The sequence below is a fragment of the Crinia signifera genome, chromosome 8 (assembly GCF_055691185.1).
Source record: "Crinia signifera chromosome 8, ASM5569118v1, whole genome shotgun sequence".
Lineage (NCBI taxonomy): Eukaryota > Metazoa > Chordata > Amphibia > Anura > Myobatrachidae > Crinia > Crinia signifera.
Window position 1 is genome coordinate 5,830,639 of NC_139224.1, and position 23,119 is coordinate 5,853,757.

The following is a 23,119-nucleotide window of genomic DNA, read 5'->3' on the forward strand; positions in this document are numbered from 1 at the left end:
AAGTGAGGGGGAAGGAGACGTGCGGTGTGCTGTGCTGTTCTCTCCTCCCATCGGTGACATGACAGGACTGCAGGGGGACGCCAGACTGTCCTCTCCCCGCCCGGCAGCAGCAGCAACAATGGTGAGTGCTGCTGCTGGGAAATTTGCACTGTGGGGGCATAGCAGATTGTGACACTGTGGGGGCATAGCAGTTTGTGACACTGTGGGGGCATAGCAGTTTGTGACACTGTGGGGGCATAGCAGTTTGTGACACTGTGGGGGCATAGCAGTTTGTGACACTATGGGGTCATAGCAGTTTGTGGCACTGTGGGGGCATAGCAGTTTGTGGCACTGTGGGGGCATAGCAGCTTTCTGGCACCGTAGGGGTATACCCGGCACCGTGTGGGGGGCATATGTGTATCTGGCACTATTGGGGGCATATAAATATATGGCACTGCACTATTGGAGGCATATTTGTATCACACCCACCCATGGGGTCAAAATAGACTACGCCCCTTTTTTGGCGAATGCGCCTTCGGCGTGCGCAGGATGTCGGCTCTTTAGCTTGACTACCGATATTTTTCGGCTCTTTACCTCTGACCGGTTGGCCACCCCTGCACTAGAGGAAGTATTAGGAATAGGGGACTACACTCACTGCTGGGACATCACTGTAAGTCACCCTCATCTGCTCTCCGTACCCGCCACTCAAGTCGCTGCTAGACCACAGGAATGTTTTGTCAGCAATTTAATTATTTAATTATGTCGACATGTATCACAGCTGACATGATGAATATCGATGTTGACAAGAGATCCCATACTCCTAAATATATGTTCCCTACTGTGCGCCCATGTACTCAACCTACCGGTGACCCCTCATGGCTGAATCCGGCATTGCCTGTGTATCCTGTTTCCCCTTTACGTTACTGCGGGAAATGTTGGGGCATTATTTATACATGATGTTTACAGTCATAATAATTCACTAACTCAGAACATAGAATGAAATCTCGTTTTAATCACGATAATGGGCACATTTCCTTATCTATTATCCTTCTGTTCTGTTGCCGGGGTTCTGCTGCCCTCCAATAGCCGCTGAAATACCATTATGCAGTTTCACCGCTTTGAAAAGGATTAAATTCGTATTGCTCAGTGCTGCACCCGCTGATATAATCAGACTGTAATCCCTCATGCTGTGATTCTGAGGATGGCCCAGAGAGAGATTCATCTGGACGTTTGACACCAAGATGTACAAATATGTCAGCGTGATGTGATTCTACCTGGCAGCACGACAGCCGGGTTCCTGCTCACTGACACTTGTGCTAGACTGCATATATCCGCAGGTAAACACCGCCCCACCAAACTCATTACCCCCCCCCCCCCTGAAGACTGAATCCCCGCGGCGTGATGCGACCGTACACATCCACTCGCATGCATCCGCACATCTCACCTCAATTCTGATTTCTCCTCTCGTCGCAGATAAACCCTGGACTTATGGTGCCCATACACGCTACGCTTTTTTGGTCCTATTTGATTTGATTTGATTTTGACTATACAAGTTTTTTCTTGCAGTATGCAATCCTTTCCAATTGGATTGGATGCAATTTGTACTTTGATGCGTCCGATGAGCTCAGATGCGATTTGATTTGATCAGATTTTAACCTATTTTTTAATTGCAAGTTCAAGAACTTTATTTCTGCTAATGTCCACATAATTAAAACAATAAATAAAGTTGTTTTAAATGTTTTGTATCTAGAAAAAAATGCTCCTGAGGTAAAGGATATAAGGGAGAGCTGTGTGATTATGTACGGGGCGGCGTGCTTTGCTACCCGGGGGCCTCTCCCAGTGCTGCGGCTCACCTTACTGCCGGAAGTTCTGGGAGCTCCTTCTCCTCCGCGTGACAGCCTGGCGCGGAAGAGAAGAGGTGACTGGCAGCGGGTGGGGGCGTGCCAATAATCGCATCGCTTCGGATCGCACTATACTACAAAAGTGCATGCGATTCTATGCGATACAGTACAAAAAGGATGTGCCTGCACATCCTTTTTGTACTTTACTATATCGGGCTCCCGGGGACGCGCATCGCGTCGGATCTGAACGCGGCAGACACTTAACACGCCGCAATTATCGTATATGCGATGCGTTTTGTACTTAAAAAGTACAAAACGCATACGATAATCGTAGCGTGTATGGGCACCATTACTTTTATCCTGTCCGTTCTTGTGCAATTTGGGGGCGGGCGCTGGCATCATGTGACATCATCCACCCACCCCAAGCAAGCAGGGGCACACCTTCATGCGCAGCGTGTCTATGGGCGCGCCCACTGTTTTTGTTGGCACGCCGATGAAACTCTGGACGGACCTCAGCAATGCCCCCCCATTTTGCGAACGCTCCGGGGGTTTGCGCATGCGCGACTATGCCCATGCACACCCCCCAACCATCAGGTCTGGGGCCGAATCTCAATGAATGGGCCCCTGAGGCTCTTTCTCAATGAGTCCATTTACTTTGCAGTTTTCAAATATTTCCTTGTTTTTTTCATGTCTGTCTCAGCCTGGCAAGTACTATGCCACCGAACGCTGAGCGCGCCAGCTGTCACCCTGATTCAGAATCACGTCAGCCAGTATGTAACCTAGTCTGGGGCCCATTGTCCACTGAGCGGCCCAGATTACTAAGACCCATTTGTATTCTTAAATAAAGGTCGGTGGACAAACAATGGGCCTGGTTCTACACGGATCACTAACGCAAGGCGACAGCCAAAAAGGATCCTACGTAAAAACAACCAATTCTTACTGATTTCTTCAATGCGCTCCACGAATGTGATGTTTAAAATTGTTTATTAGTTCAAGTTTTGAAGATCCTCAACAATGAACTGAATCTTAATGCCGGCCCACCATTCGAAATGGCGCGTTTATTCACACTGGCTGCGAATGATTGCTTTACATTAACATCCATTTGCAGCGTGCATGGCAACACCCACATCATTCGATGGATGGCGACCATCGAATGATGTGGAATGTGCACGCATATGTAAAAGTGATCTGTGGCACGTTCAGAAGGAAGTGGGCGGGCAGCTGACCTCCGGTGATGTCAGCTGCCCGCCCCCCAGTGCCCATGTCACCGCCTCATTAGCATGAGAACACCCAGCGTTCTCATGGGAATGCCCCACGCCCCCTCTGCGCCCCCCCCCCCCCCCCCACAGTCCTGGGTGCGTGCACCCAGCGATCCGACTATTCGCAGTGGGAGCACGCACTTTGCGTATGCACATGCTCAGAAATAAGCATGCGCAATAACACAACATCGGTCCCTGTGCGAACGTACGGGCGCTGCAAACGGTCCTGAATAAGGCCCATAGTGTACAAGCGATTTGCAAAACGAAAGCGGCAGTAAAAGCAGTGATTTGTATTGTATTGTATTGTCGGTGTTGCGGATGTATATTAAACTATTTATTTTGGAAAACAACAAATGTGAATAACTATAAAACAGTAACAAATCTTTCAATCTCATTGTCATTTTCAGCACCCTAAATTCTATTAATAAAAATATGTAATTTAAGGATCCAAATTTTTTTTTAAATGTGCTGTCCAGTGTGATTAGAGAAAAAGCATTTTCCTTCGAGCAAAAAGTTGCCGTCCCGACAGAAAGAATAAACACCCCGTGCAAAATTGCAGTGCAATCGCAGATCCATTGTAAATAATAATAATTATTTTATTTATATAATGCTCTTTCTCCAATAGGACACATGACGCTTCACAGATAGAATGAATGTAATACAGTACAGGAACAATGAAGTACAGAAAGGCTTTTCATAAACTATACTCAAGCATTTCCAAGCTTTTTAAGGAAATGCTTGAGTAAATAGGAAAGTCTTGAGTGTGTTTTTGACGGATCCTAGAGTGGGGGGTCTATCTGAGTAAGCCTTACTCTGATGTCAGTGACCCACTCCAAAAAAACACCTTGGCACACCTGCGTTTTTCAAGCACACCCAGAAAACGCCATGTTTTCGACCAATGAATGCCGGATTCCTGTCAGTCAAACTGCTGCTGTAAAGTGCAAATTTCGTCGGCACATGCGAACTTGTTGGATAATCGCTCGATTTGCATTTTCTCTAATCCATGCTGAATAAGGCTATATATCGCTTCATTAGCGCCTGGAAAAGAGTAAGGACAGTGGTAAGTCAGGCAAATATGCAGCTTTCCTACGTGCACCTTACAGTGCTAGCAATACAATCTATGACGTACAAGAGATCTGCTGCTAAGTAAATACCATTCTGTAGATCTGTGGATGCAGGGAACGGGCTAATGAACCATGGAAATGTCAGATGAGACTGGAATATTTGTATTTCAGCGCCTAGGACAGCGGGTAATTGGCAGAGAAATCTATCTATCTATCGATCTATCTATCTATCCATACTGCTGCCTGGTCCTATAATTTGTTGATTATTTTATAATACACTGGTCTTTTGGTTGTAAGAATAAGGTAATGTCTGCAATAGGCATGGAGTGGGTTAAACATCCAAGACTGTTGTGTGACCTAGGGAAGCATGTGACTCGGTGGTCCAATAAGGACTTAGGGAAGGGCAGTGTTAGCTGGGATATCAGGGCAGGAAAGGGAGGAGTATTTCTCTCTTTCCTGAAAGTTTTCCCGCCCTCCCTCCCTTGTGTTATTATGGTTGGGTGGGTGTTAATCGCGTTGGCTGATAGGCGGGAAAGAATGGCAGGTGAATAGAATTAGTTCTTATTCAAATGATGATGCTACGTATATGTTTGCTTTTCGGTGCGCTCGCCTCTCATTGGCTTAGGCCTTCGCTCGATCACCCGCTCCGGGGGCAGCGAACCCATCAGATGGGTGGGTAGTCAATGCAGTAGGTCGAGCGGATACCGCTTGTAAGGGTAGGCTTGATTACGTATGCAGATTGTGTGGGTGGAGCTTAGTTAATTAGCCGTTCTTTCTGGGCCACCATTAATTAATTAATTATTAATAAATTAATCTAGCTTAAAAGTGCTAAAATAAATCAGCTAACAATTTCTGCCAAACCTAAGTCTCCGAGTCTTTATTTCAGGTTTAGTTTGTAAGTTTTGAAATATGATGTATATACATGCTAGAGGTCACACACATCAGATGCTAGGATGTTTAGAATACAAATGCTTCCAGAACGCTCTCCAGGACGGCGGGGAGACTATTTGTCACTGTCATACTGTGATGCTGCTTTTTCCTAGTATGCCATCTATCAGCGTAACCTCTGCATATATATTAGATGTAATTGAATTAGCATGATGTGCTAATTCAGGGATAAACAGATTATTTATAGCCAGGTCTGGGAGAAAGGATATAATATAATCCAGATAATAATAATTACCATGTGCACAGTGGAGATGCATCTGCTTCTCTATTAGCAAGCTGTACCCGTTCTAATATTCGGGACAAAACCATTGTGACCATGATGTGTAACACATTACGTCTGTACGCAATAAATTAAACCCAGGACAAGATTTTTTTTTTTAAATGTCCACAGAATAATAAATCACAGATCAGGGGATCATTGCATATCTAGAAAAGGGGGGTATGGGTAGATACATATAAAAAAATAAAAAATAAATAAAGATTCCCTACACAGTGGGGGAGTGGCTAAATCCAGGGGCGTCGTCAAATATGGTTGTGGCCACGCCTCATCCCAGCCTGGGAATTTCACCCTGCCCACTTCTGGTGGTGCCATGTTCCACTTGACACTTTTTGGCAGATGATGTCTCTGGTCTTCTCTGGTTGCACACACTCACTTGGCCATTTCCCCAGAGTTTCCGACAGACTCCAAAATTTCTTATGGCTCCTGGAAGAGCGTACAGCCCTCTCTGCAGCCCATTCTCTAGAGAGGGCATGAAACGATTTTGCTATGAATCATTGCCTCCCTTAATGATCCATGGTCCTTTTGTCATAATGCATCAAAATCTAAGGGGTGGGGCCAAGTGATGCAATTTGCAGTTCTACACACACACACCACCCGCGTGCCGTTATCTCGTTCTCCACTTCCTAGAATGCATCATGTCAAAGTCAGCAAGTCCAACTGATAAACTCCGAGAGACCGTCATATTCATCAGGGCCCGATTCAGAGGTGCACACAGTGTCAATGTTGGCTGCATTGGAGGAATATTTTTACATGTGACATCCACTGTCAATTGAATATCACCCTGCAATTTCTGGTCACTTTAGATGGGAGATCAGGCAGCAATAGCCTGCTGCCCCCTATGTTTATATAGTGCTCAAAGTGGAAATTTCAAAGTGGGAGTATGGAAAAATAAGGGATGTAGCTATGTGCGGGTCTTCGGGAAAGGGGGTGTGGTCACTGGAAAGGGGGTGTGTAGTGTACCAAACCACATTCCCCTTATACACATTATACACCACAATAGTAGGACCCTTACGCATTATGCCTGAACAACTAGTTCAGACCAGAACCCCCTTCCTCCCACTCATTGATAAGAATCAATGGCATTGTGTTAAGGGTGATCTTCTGTGTGGCGTGATGTGCATAAGTGGCTCTACTGTGTGGCCTAATGTATATAATAGGTACTACTGTGTGACATAAAATTAATCAGGAGCACTACTTTGTGTTGTTATGTGTATCAGGGGCACTGAGGGCTTTAGTCTAGTTCACTCTTTCTGGCAAAATCCTTCTTAGATGGACAAAACCATGTGCACTGCAGGTGGGGCAGATGTTACTTGTGCAGAGAGAGTTAGATTTGGGTGGGGTTTTACTTCAAAGTGAGATCTATATTGCAGTGTAAAAATAAAGCAGCCAGTATTTACCCTGCACAGAAACAAAATAACTCACCCAAATCTAATTCTCTCTGCAGATTTTACATCTGCCCCACCTGCAGTGCACATGGTTCTGTCCATCTAAGAAAGATTTTGTCAGAAAGAGTGAACTAGAATAAGGCCCTATATGCAGTATAATGCAGGGTTGCCGACTTTAAGATTCTCCTCTCCGGGAGAAGCCCGGAGAGGAGAGTTTCAGAAGCCGCTCAGGGGGGCGGGCTTACAAGTGACATCACTAAGCCCCGCCCCCATGCTGTTAAAGCATCAAATTCACATATCTCCGTGGAGGGGGCGGGGCTAAAATAACGTGATTGTGCCGTTTTAGCTCCGCCCCCTCCTCTGAGACCCGAGGATTGCGGCATTTTAATGCCGCGATCCGGGGGTCGGTGGGGGTCCCCCCTGAATCCGGGCGGGTTGCCCACCCTTCCGGGGGGACGGGAGGGGGTACCCGATTTTCGGGAGACTCCCGGAAATTCCGGGAGGGTCGGCAACCCTGGTATAATGCAAAAAAAGATTGTGCTACTTTGTGGCATCATTTGAATTGTGGGTATCATTATGTGGCCACACCCCTTCCTTATGAGACCGCACCCCTTTATATAGTGCATGCCATTTACCGAATATGGGGCGCAAATGTATAGTTTGTAAGGGGCACCCAACAACCTAGCACTTACACTGTGAACGCAATTGCAGCAGCACAAACCATTGCCTGCACCTCTATTCCAGGCCCTAAGTACACTAGGACCTCAGTGTCGTCACACTTAGCTCCTTGGGAATTGACAGACTAAATATTTATTCAGCTGAGATCGCAACTTCCCCCGCAGAGGATCTATTCCTTCCATTAACCAAACCTGACATCGGGCAGCATGTGGGCCGCGGCAGAAGAAAAACACGGCTGATATTAGATTCAAGTCAGTAGTTATGAGGCACAGACTCCCTACATGTATATTACAGTATATTCCAGTCCCAACGTAACCCAGGATTAATGTCCATATAAGCATCCTCATAGCTGTATGTGAATATGAAACAAGGAATAAGCCATCAAAAAATTATTTAAAAAAAACACAGAAAAACCATAAACTTTTTTTTACGTAACCTTTCACCTACTTTCATAGACCCCCTACGTCAGACCGTAAGTGACGGGTTAAGTAGAAATCACAATGGCCTATTGTAACCTCAATAGCTTAAGGCACCATGGGGCTGGACGGTCAAACAAACACAAACTATGTGCCAAGCACGCTCACACTAAGAGAAAAAGGGAAGGAAGCTCAGAAATGGTGACAGATCTGATTTGCTGCTGGAATATATGAACATACCCCAACCCATCCGTTCCAGGCCTCAGGCAGAAAACGACGTCACACAAGGCGTCATCCTCAGGTAGCGTTCCATGTCTACACCAATGGTACAGACGGAGCAGTGACCAGAGGGTTCCGATGGTGGAGGCCATTCTGTCCTGCTCACATATTCACTGGGACATTTAAATAAAGTTATCGATAGTGATTGTAAATAATGCCTCCAAATAGGTTGCCATCAAGTTACCGACAGTCAAAATGGCAGTCAAAATACCGACACGTAAAAAATGCCGACATTCATTATTCCAACATGGTCAAAATGCTGACACAATCAAAATGCCGACATTTAAACTGTCGATATGTCAAAAAGTTGACATGAGTTTTTAAGGTTTTTTTTATTTTAAACTGACTGGTTATTACTTCACGATCCAAATGGGCACATAGTTAAATTATAATAGAGCCCAAAGCATGGCGAGTGCCACGAGCCAGGCAAGGGGACGCGGTACACTTATACGTAAGGTGTTCATGCCGATCTATTTTGACATAGACACAAATGTCAACATTTAAATATCAGCATTTTTACCATGTTGGTATATTGATTGACGGCATTTTGAACATATCGGTATTCTGTCTCTGCCAATGCTTGTCGGCATTTTGACTGTGTGTAATTTGAATGTTGGGAAATCCAAACTACTTGAGCAATTGTGTAGTGCCCAAAAGCATTGGTGGGAAGGGGCCAGGTATGGGGTGTCCAGCCCATCATGCAGGAGGATGTACGCTTTTTTAGGTTCCCTTCAGGAGTTTTGACTATATATATACACATGAGATGTTATCCCCAGTGCTGCATTTAGGCAGCTGCAGTTGTGTAACCCTGGATTACCACACAAGTTTGTATCCTTATAGCTGCAGAGACTATTGTATAGGAGGCATTGTTGGGGGGGGGGGGGGGGATAAGCCTCGGGAACGCCAGGAGCTCAGCTGCACACTAGACTGGATTATTCCATAACCTTTTGCCTACTTACATCCCAATGCTTCACATTCCCCCTCTCACCTATTACAGGTGTGTGAAAAAGCCATTAATTATGATTATGTGTGCACCTAAAATAAGTGAGCCACACCCACTGCCACGGGTCAGATGACTTTGACATCTAATCTGATGCGCAGTCCCATGCACATCGGATCGGATCCAGACATCACGGGTGGAATTTAATGCCCGCACCGTGTGTGGGCACTATAAGTCCTATAAATTGTAACCGGCCAATGAAATTTGATTAACCCTTTGAATGCCAAGTGAATTTGTCAAAAACAGGTACGAAAATTGCCCAGCAAACATTTTTATTAATCATAATGGGGCAGATGTATCAATAATCTTTTAACGTTTGTTAAATAATGAGTCCCGCTTCTCCTGCATAACGAGGAGAAGCGGGCACTCGTTATGGGGAGATGTATTAACATCCCCCAAGCCGATAAGGAGAGCCGTTATGCCCAGCGTTAACGGCTCTCCTTATCGGCTCCCTCGCCGTCCCGCACATGCGCACTCGCCGTCGCCCCCCCTGCCCGGCTTACTGGGCATGCGCGAGATCTCGCAAAAAACGCGAGATCTCCAGCGCAGCCCTAGCCAGAAGCAGGGCTAGCGTTGTCCCCACAGTGGGGGATAGGACAACGTTAGCCCTGAGCTGGCGAAGTGGCCGGGGCGAATTAACGCCTTGAAGGCTGTTAATACATCGCCCCGGCCGTTAATCCCTGGGGGGGATTGCAGGGACAGCCCCGCCGAGCGTAACTCGGCGGGCTGTCACTAGCGCACGTTAGGTGCGCTAGTAATACATTAGGGTCAGACGTAATCCCCCCCAGTTAACCAGCGTTAAATGCATTTTTGCACTTAACGCTGGTTAATACATCTGCCCCAATATCCTGTAATGTTACCTGATATAGGAGATATAATCTTGTTTTACACATTTTTTTATTTGAATTTATATAACAAATGTGAGCGACGCTGGCATTTACAGCGATATTTTACACATTGGGTCATTGTTGCGGGGTGTTTAATGTCGGCCAATAAAAACAGGGGGCGTGACAAGCATGGGTATTTAACTCCCAGATATTAGATACTGCCGGCTTGCCACGTACATCTGAAGGTTAAGCTTGTTCCATAACGTAATGTGTTAATACTATGTACAGGATGCTGGGAGAGGAGTATAAATAACATTTCCATGGAAGCCCATCAATGTCATCCATCTAATGTTCTGCAGAACAGTCGCAGGAAGAGGTTCAGTGATCGCAACAGAGATCAGGGGAAGAGTCTTGTTACTTTCTATGGCAGCTGAGACAACATTGACCCTTATGGCTCATAGGTTCCTGTACAATGGATGAACTCTGAAAGTCACTACGAATTCCAAAGCTGCTCACAGTCCCGACGTAAACATCTAAAAGACGGTTGAAAGCGTCCGGCGACATAATCACAGGGGCGTGGTAGGTGGGTTTTTTAATGAATTTATCATATCGGGTGTAGGGTTCTCCTTGTGGTTGCCCCTGCTTGATAACCCAGGGTGATTCCCATCTGGTTGCTGTGTATGAGGCAAAGTAGAACCTAGCAATGACTTTTGCTATTTATCAATATGTAATTATTGAAGAGGGATGTGGGCCGGTTACACAATTAAGTTCATCTTCGTTATAATGAGGGGTGAATTCAGGCCTCCAGCACCGGGTTGTTTTGAGAACGAGCCGCCCTGTGGAATTTGCTTGAACAAAGGGTGAATTAAAGAGATTGGTACAAGATTGCCGGGAAATTGTTGCAGAATAATCAGCAGAAATTCCATCAGGGCCGTGCGCGTTTCTTGCTTTTTTGCCCTTTAATAAACAATGACCTCTGCAGACATCTCCGCTCTTGAGTTTTTCCGCCACTTGAGACAAAATTTTGGCCAATTTACACTTAATTAAAATATCATTTGAGGTTTCGCTAATAGCCGAATGCTGCGCATTGTACAGATTATGACAATATCTCTGAAATTCTTCTCTAATTAGCCCAGGATCAAAGGTCTTTTGTCCAGATCTAGTTTTAATTGCTCGTATATGTTGTGCTGCGAGGTTTTATGTCTAAGCGCGGTTGCCAGAAGTTGTTGTATCTTTATCGGCCTTCTCATAGGACTTCCGGAAAAGTCATCTCAGAATATTTCCATCTTGGGAAGATTGTAAAACGCTCAGGTAGCCTCTTACCGCTTCCAGAACAGAAGTTACTCCATAGGCCTAATGGTAGAACTCCAGTTCTTTAAGATGCTTGGTCGGGGCCAGTACGTTTGACAGACCCCTCTCTCTCGGGCTTGGATGTAAATCTAATAAAATGTCCCCTCGGGATTATGGACTTCCCACAGAAACACTGATGTCATTAAGGAGAAGGATTAAGTTGTTAGTATTCTGGTAACAGGCAGGACTGGCTGTACTAGAGCCCCGGGATCTGGGGGGCACCACTACCGATCACAAAATGAGGGATATCTATGATGACTTCTTGTACTTAATACAGGTGGTGGCTGTGGAACTCCTAAGATACCACCTGCACATTTTCATATTATTGCAAATGGGCCGATGAAGTAATTGACAACTTTTTTTCATACACGTGGAGCCAGAGTGGGTACCACAACCCGTGAGTGAGTTTTTTAATCCCCTGGTGGGGCTCACTGGCAGTTCCGTTTCTGTATGTATTCCCCCCCCCCCCCCCCTATACTAATATGGGGATGTCCAGACCGCAAACTCCAAAAACGTAAAGACTTTAGAGTTTAAGTACAGGAACCTACATTATTTCCCAGAGCACCGCTGCTCCTTATGGGAATGAGGCCCAGGTTCCAAAGAGGGATCTGATCATCTGTCCCCTGTACCGCACCAATCTTGTATAACTCTATTAATATGGTGTCCAAAGCTTGCAGCAAGTCGGACAGTAAAGTATTGGGGACAGGGGACATCAAGATGCTTTATTGGGAGGAACAGACATGTAATGTAATCTATCACTTAAAGAAGTCAGCGAGTTCAGAAAGTACTCCAGGCCCTGTACGGCCACTTACTGACCAATGATCATGCAGCCTATGAGATGGGCGGCCAATACACCAGCAAATATTTATCCACATGGACTTGCTAGGATGTATAACCCTACGGTGGGACATAGCAATGGGAAAAAACTCTTATATATTTGGCTACATCTGTCACTCAAAGTGTGTCTGGAGCTGTAACGCTGGGTGGAGCCTCTGACTCACATGACTGACTCACACGACAGAGAACCAGCCCAGTGAGCCCACAGACAGTGCCAGACACCCTCTGCCTCTCCATGTTACACAGCAAAGACACAGCTACTCACCAGACACACCAGGTGAGCGCCCCACACCTCCATACCTCCCAACATGACCCTCTCCAGGAGGGACAGAATGCTCTGTTTGTGGACTTCCATCTTAATTTATGATTGTCATCACCTGTTTTAAACAGGGTAATTGATAAGAAAGGTGTTTAAGCACAGGTGATGGTAATACATAAATTAAGAAGAAATTCCAGAAACAGAGCAATGTATCCCTCCTGTAGAGGGTCATGTTGGGAGGTATGCACCTCCCCCCCCCCCCCCATTCATGGCAACCCCACGATTAAATGGCACATGTAAAACACTGACATGGCTATGGTCGACAATGAAAAAGGTTGGCATGAGTTTTTGAAGATTTATTTTTCACTTTTTCAATGTTTTCATATTCATTCTCATGTGTCGACATGCACACCAATGAAGTGCCACACGTATGTCAATATTTACATGTGTTGACCTTTCTATGTTGATTTTTTCTTGTGTTGATTCGCGTCACCCCCTGGCGACCCCCCTCCCGCGATTCGCAGCACACCCTCCGCCATTTGCGGCGACTCCCGCGATTTGCGGCCCCACCCCGTGACACCCCGCGACCCCCCCTCCCACGGTTCGCGGTACCCCCCGCGACCCCCCCTACCGCGATTCCCCCCCCTGACCCCCCTCCTGTCATTGCTGCAAACCCCCCGCCCCTGCGACTCACCCTCCCACGATTCACTGCAACCCCCCGCGTCCCCCCCTCCCACAATTCGCAGCACCCACACCCCCCCCCCGCGACCCCCCCTCCTGCAATTCACGGCATCCACCTACGATCCCTCCTCCCGTGATTCGCGGACACCCCTCACCTCCGCCCTCCCCCCCACCCCCGCTCGCGATTCACGGCAACCCCAGGATTAAATGGCACATGCAAAACACTGACACGGCTATGGTCGACAATGAAAAAGGTTGACATGAGTTTTTGAAGATTTATTTTTCTTTTTTGAATGTTTTCATATTCATTCTCATGTGTTGACATGGACACCAATGAAGTGCCACACTTATGTCAACATTTACATGTGTTGACCTTTCTGTGTTGATTTTTTCTTGTAGCAATTTTTTTCCAGTGACAACTATGTGCACGTCAACCTACACATCTTCAACCAATTCTTTGTATAATATATAACACCTGTTCTGTTTTACTGTAGGTGTTTTAAGTCAGATCTTTTACTGCTACTATTACTGTTTATGTAAATGCATTCTGAATGACAGCAACATCCTACCATCCTTCTACAAGAATATATAACCAACTAGGTGATTCATCGCGCCCCGTGCCCCCCTCTCCCGCAATTCACGGACCCCCGCGCACCCCCCTCCCACGATTCACGCCCCCTCCCACGATTCACGTCACCCCCCGCACACCCCCCCTCCTGCAATTCACAACCCCCCCCTCCCGTAATTCACGCCCCCTCCCACACTTTGCAGACCCCCGCCCTCTCCCGCGATTCGCGGACACCTGCGCCCCCTCCCTCCCTTGATTCACAGCACCCCCGTGCCCCTCCCACAATTCACGGCACCCCCTAAGCCCCTCTTTAGTCCCCCGTATACTCACACACCCCTATCACTACCCAGCTTCCTGCTCTCCTGAACCGTAACTTCCATCACTGGGGAGTCGCTGACGCTGTTTTGCCCACATGCCCCTATCATGCCTCATAGCCCAGCCTCCTGCTCTCATGGACACTAACTCCCACCCAGTAGGAGGAGACACTGACTCAGGGCCACCATCCTGTACTCCTGTACTGCCACACTGGACCCTCACCCACTGGCAGAAGCTGCACAGTATCTCCCACCCTCCTCTTTAGTCCCCCTTATGCCCACACACCCCTATCACTACCCAGCCTCCTGTTTTCCTGTGTTGTGACCTCCACCAGTGGGGAGCCGCTGACTCAAAAACACCCTACTATACTATTGCACACACACACCTAAACAACATGCACTCACAGCCCCCCCCCCCCCCACACCCACAAATGTCACTGTACCATCCACACTATCAATGTACATCTTACTCTGTAACCGCTTTTTAATTAAACAAAACAATACACACCCCCTTCCACATCATATGCTCTCTATTTAACACATTTCACCTATAACTCAAGTTGCAATACAGGCATCTTTCATACAATTCTAACCATCTTTCTCATATACAAATGTTCACAAATTAAGGGGGCGCAGCCCCTTACGATGGTGTGAAGAGCGCCCGTAGGGCGCGATGAATCACCTAGTATATATATATATATATATATATATATATATATATATATATATATATATATATATATATATATATAAAAATAAGTAATAGAAAAAGTTAAATATCAGCCAGTCTCATGAATGTTTGGCCTGGGAAGAATCATCCTGGAACAAGCTGTTATATACATATTATATAAGAGGGATTATATGTAATTGAGAACTGCAGGATCTTCTACTTACAGTATACGCTCATATAATACCAGCAAATATTTATGCACCTGCTTTTACTAGGAAGTGGAACCCTCCCTTTGTCTCTACTGTTCTAAGACAGCTGTCGAACAAAGATAAGTACATTGTTATCTAAGGCTCAGAATGTTGGGCCTAGGAAATACTATATATAGATATATGTATATATATATCTAATATATATATATATATATATATATATATATATATATATATATATATATACGTGATAAAAAAACATGGTTGCAAAGTAAGGATGCCCAGAATCAGACGATTCTACAAATCCCAAACATACCCCCACAATCTGCCTTGCACGCGGAACCACCCGGAGTGCACAAACACAACCATAAAGCTGCTATGAGTCAAAAATGATATCCACTCACCTTGACTACCCTCCTGTTTGGGTGATAATACTGCCCCTGTTAGGGTGGTACAGCCAACTACCAGTTAGCTCAACTAAACAATTGTGCCCAGACTGGTGACCTGCCTTTATTTCCCACCACAGTAAAACCAACAAAACCACAACCAAAGCTCAGAAGGAAGGGAGGGTGGGAACCTTGAAAACACAAAGGTTTTGGCCTAAATAACCAACCCCTAAAATAAACAATCTCCAAAACCTACCCTTGAAATGCTATAGGCTACCATCCTAGTGATCAGCACCGACACCAGCCACAATCGTTCGGTTCCTCTTTTATAGAACTCAAATACAGACATTTATATGCTGGTGCCCAGGACAAGCTTACTAATGCTGGCCACCAGTGATGTTGGAAGCAATGCTTGCAGTAGACTGGAGCTCGATCCCATATAAGTAAAGATCATAGGACCTATCTTTTGGCTCTGGCTACTGTAGTCCAGGTCTTCTGTTGGCAATTCACAGTTGGTCCAAGGCCTTGTTGTGAAGGTGGGAAGACATCAATGCCTAGGTCCGACACTAGGTTCCAAGCATCATCTTGCATAACTAGATGCCACACTGAAATCCAACCTGGATCCATAAGGTGTACACCTATGTTGGCTACTTTTGTCCCAAAGCGTGTGTCTCACCTTTCAGAATGGGCTGCTGGGGCCAGGTCTTGGGAGACGATCTAGAACCCTTCAATGACCTATGCACTTCTGGAATAATACTTTCCTTAGTCTGGAATTGATGTTACCGCAGTACGATGTTCCTTCGGTGTCACTTAGTGGCGATGCTAGTTGATCGTAGGGAGAAATTTGGCCAAAGTCTCAATAAGATCCCTGCCCTTATCTGTACCCTCTGGGCTATTCTTCAATTATAATACCAGGGACACTTTTAAACATCCTTTATATTCTGCACCAAAGTCTTCCCAACTGCATGGTGGCAGTGTAAAGACCCTTGCTCTCAGACAAATGGTGTAGTGACCATCACAAAGTCCTCATCTTCTGACTCGGCCTGACCGCGAGAGGGCCCCCGTTGCTCATGCTTTGTCTAAGGTTGTACCTACTTCTTGAAATAAGTGTTCTTTTGACCAAGAAGGTTTTTTTCCCTCTTCTTTCACATACCGCCTGCACGTATGTTGACGACAAAGCGGTGTCCGTCAGATTGCTATAAAAGTGGGGTTTCTATCAGCGTGGGTCTGTCACATGTGTGAGTATGAATATTTAACGCTTAGCCTACTTTAATTTTAATTTATTTTTTTTGGTTATTTTAATTAGCCCTGTGCAGGATTGATTTTACATTACACCAAGGGCACAGCATGCTTGTAGCACTCTGCGATGGAAGCTTGTAATATGGAACGTGAACGCAGCTGTTGTTCAGGGGTGTTTGGCTGGAGAAGGGTTACTTGGCTAGCATTGGGCTTTGCTGTTTTCATCACAACCCAGGCACGGTGATAACTGTGCAGGTAATTATACACTTGCCTCAGTGCACAATATAAATTCCTTGTAGACCTTCCATGCGCTGCAGTCTCTATCTCTGGTGAGAAATCAATGCCTATGCTGGAGCGAGATAAGAGGTCCATCATGTAACTCCCAGCCCCTGTGCAACGCAACGTAAAGTGGGGCCAACAGGTAAAAGGCATATACTGTATACACCTCTAGGAACCCTGGGGAAGGTAAGATATAAGCTTAGGATTAAAATATAACAAAGAATATACAAACCCGCTTAGTTAGAAGCAAAGGCACAAAAAACAACAACAGGCAACTGTGTACCTGGTAAAGCTGTACTGCGCTGCAGCTGGGTCAGATGTAACATGTGCAGAGAGCGATAGATGTGGGAGGGTTGTGTCTTAATTGGAGTGTAAGAAAAAAGCTGTCCAGCATGTTTGGGCTACAGGCAAAAGCAGAATTTTTTTTACCCTGCATGCAAAAATAATAAATGTATTTGCCCCCCTTGTACTGCGGAATGGTATGATCCAGGTGTGTAGTTGCATGCTCCTGCATGGTAAGCAGGCAGGCGGTGGCATGCAGGCAGGGAGTGATGTGCAGGCAGGCGGTGGTATGCAGGCAGGGGGTGATGTGCAGGCAGGAGGTGGTATGCAGGCAGGAGGTGGTATGCAGGCAGGAGGTGGTATGCAGGCAGGAGGTGGTATGGAGAAAGGAGGTGGTGTGCAGGCAGGAGGTGGTATGGAGGCAGGAGGTGGTGTGCAGGCAGGGGGTGGTATGCAGGCAGGAGGTGGTGTGCAGGCTGGGGGTGGTGTGCGGCAGGGGGTGGTGTGCAGGCAGGAGGTGGTGTGCAGGCAGGAGGTGGTATGCAGGCAGGAGGTGGTGTGCAGGCAGGAGGTGGTATGCAGGCAGGGGGTGGTGTGCAGGCAGGAGGTGGTGTGCAGGCAGGGGGTGGTGTGCAGGAAGGGGGTGGTGTGCAGGCAGGAGGTGGTGTGCAGGCAGGGAGTGGTGTGCCGGCAGGAGGTGGTGTGCAGGCAGGAGGTGGTGTGCAGGCAGGAGGTGGTGTGTAGGCAGGGGGTGATGTGCAGGCTGGAGGTGGTGTGCAGGCAGGGGGTGGTGTGCAGGCAGGGGGTGGTGTGCAGGCAGGAGGTGGTATGCAGGCAGGGAGTAGTGTGCAGGCAGGGGGTGGTGTGCAGGCAGGAGGTGGTATGCAGGCAGGGGGTGGTGTGCAGGCAGGAGGTGGTATGTAGGCAGGGGGGGGGGTGCAGGCAGGGGGTGGTGTGCAGGCAGGGGGTGGTGTGCAGGCAGGGGGTGTGTGCAGGCAGGAGGTGGTGTGCAGGCAGGAGGTGGTGTGCAGGCAGGAGGTGGTATGCAGGCAGGAGGTGGTATGCAGGCAGGAGGTGGTGTGCAGGCAGGAGGTGGTGTGCAGGCAGGAGGTGGTGTGCAGGCAGGAGGTGGTATGCAGGCAGGGGGTGTGTGCAGGCAGGAGGTGGTGTGCAGGCAGGAGGTGGTGTGCAGGCAGGGGGTGATGTGCAGGCAGGAGGTGGTATGCAGGCAGGGCGTGGTGACTGTCCAGGCAGGGAGTGGTGCATTCAATAGATGATATCTAGAATCTGATTGGTTGATAAAGACAACTTGTTTTTTAAAACTCCCCTTTAGACCTCGGGCTGCCGAATGTTACCCATTACTGCTGCCATGTACATAAGAGTAGCTAAAAGCCATAATTGAGAAATAAAAGGTCTTAGGTACAACATAAAGCAGGTGTAATTAGCGTGTCTGTTTTGTAACGAGATGAGTACGTGCACCTGGCTGTAATGTACACATCTGCCTACACGTTCCCGGGGACGCATCTTCTGTGCGAGCAATGCTGGGAATACATCATACTGAGCAGGAAGAATTATACTATATAATATAAGCCGTATAACTGTGTTCAGGCAGGAAAATGTCATTATTACTGTACTGCTATGGAATCATGGCGTTGTGTGAATGATCAGATCCTGATGTAATCTATCTTTACATCTTATAAAGGGGAACATCTGTCTGTTTGTCTGATTGAGATAAACGCGGAAACCACTGAACCAATTGCGATGCCGATTTCACCAGGCAGGTTTTATTCTAAGTACCATCACGATTGGTTGACAGAGGGGTGTTGGCGGGGCACTGCTCTCCGTAAGTCGGCAGTAACAGGAATAGGCGTGTCAATAGGAATCAATTGGTCGGGGGGTTGGTCTGTGGGCGGAGCTCCACAGGAAGGTGTCCCCGGCACTGCTATTGACAAATCAGAGTACACACCTTTATAGTGACTGATCAGAACATTGCGGCACATGTGTGCTGTGATAGACTTGCATAGGTAATTAGTCCTTACCCCCCCTACCCACCCTATATAATACCAAAATCCGAATACCCTAGGTAACCGATTTACATGCGAATGGAGCTAATCATAACCCTCTCCCCTTGGGCCAGATGTACTAAGCCTTGAAAAGTAGTAAAATGGAGAGTAATAAACCACTAACCAATCAGCCCCTAACTGTCACTGTGGCATGGCTGTTAGTATCTGATTGGCTGATGCTTTACCACTCTTCATTGTATAACTTTTCACACTTAGGGCCAGATGTGCTAAGCTTCAAAAGTGATCAAATGGAGAGTGATACAGTCAGCCAATCAGTTCCTATCTGACATTTTTCAAACACAGTCTGTGACATGGCAGGTAGGTGCTGATTGGCTGGCTGTTTATCACTCTTCATTTTATCACTTTTAAATCTTAGTAAATCTGGCCCTTAGGCCTTTATTCAGATCTGATCGCAGTACAAATTTGTTTGAAAAATGGACAAAACCATGTGCACTGCAGGTGGGGCAGATATAACATGTGCAGAGAGAGTTAGATTTGTCTAGCACTTGGCCGCTGATGTCACTAAAGGGGCATGACTTCACGAGAGCACCGCTGATGTCACTAAAGGGGAGTAGCTTTGTGGGAGAAGACCCGGTTTATTCCCTCCGCCTTGAGCATGTCAGCCTATATCCTAACTGTCTTTTGTATAAAGATTTGCGACTTGCGTTCTTCTTTTGACACATTTGTTATACGACTAAGGTCTATATTTGAGGAAAACAATGCTTGGTGCTTAGCCGTAAAGTGTGCAGGTTATCAAATGGGGCAATTAATGAAAGGTGAGCAAAGGTGAATTCTGGACCAAGATAATTGTCCCACTCCCATTGGCTCATCCAAACATCAAACAGCGGATTCCACTAAACTTTTTTTGATAGCGAATTTTAAACTGATTTTGTTTGAAGGTCTTCATCACATAGCAGCTGGCCAGTGTAACCAGTACAGTGTTCCTGAGGGAAACCTGGCAACAATGAAGATGTTCCAGGGACTCCCACTCTGTTCTGAACATGGGTGGGAAACGGCACATGCCCAGCGGCTCCATGTTTGTGGTTTCCACTCCGAAACACGTGGTAAACCATTGGATGCAATGGATGTGTACTACATGGTCCACTCAAACTTTGCTATTACGCCCCTGAATGTATTCATCTTTTATATATGTTCTCTTATTTCCAGATATTTATTGTGTACTCTGTTGTTTGCAGACCGGCATGAGGTGATTACAAAGGAAATCCTGGAGCTGGACCCGTGGGAAAATCGGTGGAACGTGGTTTGCACCAGAGCACCCATGCACGACTCTTACGACGTATGCCTCGTGGCAAGACTGAACCCTCGGGACCTCCTGCCGCCTCCTCGGGACTTAGTGGAGAGGTGACGTGATCTGAGGAACCTGTGAACGCCGTCAATATGTTAGCGAAAATAAATATATTTTTTAGATTGTATAGACCAGGCATGTCCAAACTATGGCCCTCCAGCTGTGGTGAACTACAAGCCCTATCATGTCTTGCCACAGATTTGCTATTGGGGAATGCTAAATCAATTGCAAGGCATGCTGGGATGTGTAGTTTCACAACAGCTAGAGGGCCATCGTTTGGACATGCCTTGTATAGACGTTAATAATGGTGGATTATAGGGAGTAGGAAATATTACCGCGGAAATGCTTCTTTCTGGCTGCAGGGATAAGGACATGCTAAGCAACTTGCAAATACCTATTTAGTCAGGATTGGTTACTTTATATTTTATTTTCCATAGAGTATGTTTGACAGACTACACAGTGTGTAACCAGATGAATAATGTACTATGCAAAGTACCAATTTTGCTGGTCAGTTTTACAAAATGTAGGGGTGAAGGAAGAAAGTGAATGAAAAATGAGAGGATTAAGGGGGAGATTCTCAAAAAATCTCCGCCCCCCTTCGCTGCCCATCGCAATTATAATTATCGCATATGTTCTAACATATGCGATAATTATAGCAAAGGACAGCTCTTGTGTTAAGACCTGTCCTTTGCGGTGAGAGTCGCCGGTCCCAGCAGGTCCCGGCGGCTCCCCCCTCCCTCACACACCCGGCGCTGCTGCTGCTCCAGGCTCTCCTCCTCCCTGCACCCGGAAGAGGATTAGTGCAGGGAGGAGGTCACAGGTCCGGGCAGCACAGCTCTGTGCTGCCCGGACACAGGTGAGGAGGGAGGGGGCGATGCGGGGCTGCCCCACATTATCAGCCACATTGATCATTCTTTTTACATATATCTAATTTAATATATTGATTAATAAATGGTTTGGTACTCTTTACCTAGAACGGCGCCCATCGCGGGCATCGCATGCCATTATAATGGCATGCGATGCGACCGATGCGATGCCCGCGATTTCACATAAAAATGCATGTTAAAATGTAAATCGCATCGGTCGCATTGCATGCGACCAAAAATCGCATGCGATGCGACCGACGTGATTACCGCGATTTTACATAGGGAAAAATGTTAAATGGCCCACAGAGCCCAAATAGCCACCCTCAAGTGTGAAATGGCCCCCCCAATTGTTAACGCCACCCCACGATGAACGTCAACCCGAAGCGTGGCGAGCCCGCGAGGGGCAGCGGTACGCGTCCTCCGACCTTTTCATACCCCCACTATCCACGTCGGCGTGGAGTTGAGAATAGAAAGTAAGGCGAGCGCAGCGAGCCCGAAGCATGGCGAGCGGACGCGGATACCCGTGGAGCCCGCGAGGGGACGCAGATACCTGTGAAGGTATCCGCGTCCGCTCGCCACGCTTCGGGCTCGGTGGCTCGCTGCGCTCGCCACACTTTCTATTCTCAACTCCACGCCGACGTGGATAGTGGGGGTATGAAAAGGTCGGAGGACGCGTACCGCCGCCCCTCGCGGGCTCGCCACGCTTCTGGTTGACGTTGTAGGTAAAGAGTACCAATGGTTTTACCATTTGTTCAATTGTTTTACTATTTCTTTATGCTGTTGTGAAACTACAAGTCTCTGTATGCTTTATCAGCCGATCAGTGGGAGGGCATGCTGGGACTTGTAGTTTCCCAACAGGTTGGCCATACCTGCTTTATGTTACGGTGATCCATATTGCTAGTGTTTTGCTTCGTGTAAAACCTGCAGGAGTGGGGTCAGGGGGGTGTTAAAAGTGCTGTTATTGGCTGACGCCGTATTATCACATACTGTGCCGGATTGTGCGCTGGACGTAGCAGCGATATCGGATGCAGTGACACCATATGTTTCGCATGTGGTTTTGTAGTTTGTTAGTAATGACTAAACCTGTGCACCAGCTAGGTGGTCTGGGAAATGTGACTGTAATGACCACACCTGTGCACCAGCTATTTGCATAGTTGCCTACCCTCCTGCATTCTGCAGGAGACTCCCTGACATAGCAGCAATCTCCCTCTCTCCCTCATTAGTCTAGCAATCTCCCTCATGTCACCTAGCCCACATTACACTGTTACATCATAGTTACCTCCCCTCCTGCATTCTGCAGGAGACTCCCTGACACAGCAGCAATCTCCCTCTCTCCCTCATTAGTCTAGCAATCTCCCTCATGTCACCTAGCCCACATTACACTGTTACATCATAGTTACCTCCCCTCCTGCATTTTGCAGGAGACTCCCTGACACAGCAGCAATCTCCCTCTCTCCCTCATTAGTCTAGCAATCTCCCTCAGGTCACCTAGTCCACATTACACTGTTACATCATAGTTACCTCCCCTCCTGCATTCTGCAGGAGACTCCCTGACATAGCAGCAATCTCCCTCTCTCCTTCATTAGTCTAGCAATCTCCCTCATTTCACCTAGCCCACATTACACTGTTACATCATAGTTACCTCCCCTCCTGCATTTTGCAGGAGACTCCCTGACACAGCAGCAATCTCCCTCTCTCCCTCATTAGTCTAGCAATCTCCCTCAGGTCACCTAGTCCACATTACACTGTTACATCATAGTTACCTCCCCTCCTGCATTCTGCAGGAGACTCCCTGACATAGCAGCAATCTCCCTCTTTCCCTCATTAGTCTAGCAATCTCCCTCTTTCCCTCAT

The 23,119-nt window shown here is 47.1% G+C and overlaps 1 protein-coding gene across 1 annotated transcript in view; it reads left to right on the forward strand.

The window, feature by feature from the left end:
- Window positions 1-20,620, forward strand: part of KBTBD12 (kelch repeat and BTB domain containing 12) — a 60,866-nt gene extending 40,246 nt beyond the window's left edge. Inside the window, exon 5 of the mRNA XM_083157970.1 lies at window positions 20,290-20,620. Within this exon, the coding sequence (XP_083014096.1) occupies window positions 20,290-20,459 (170 nt within the window). The 3' untranslated portion in view covers window positions 20,460-20,620. The remainder of the gene's footprint in view (window positions 1-20,289) is intronic.
- The last annotated feature ends 2,499 nt before the right edge of the window (window positions 20,621-23,119 follow it).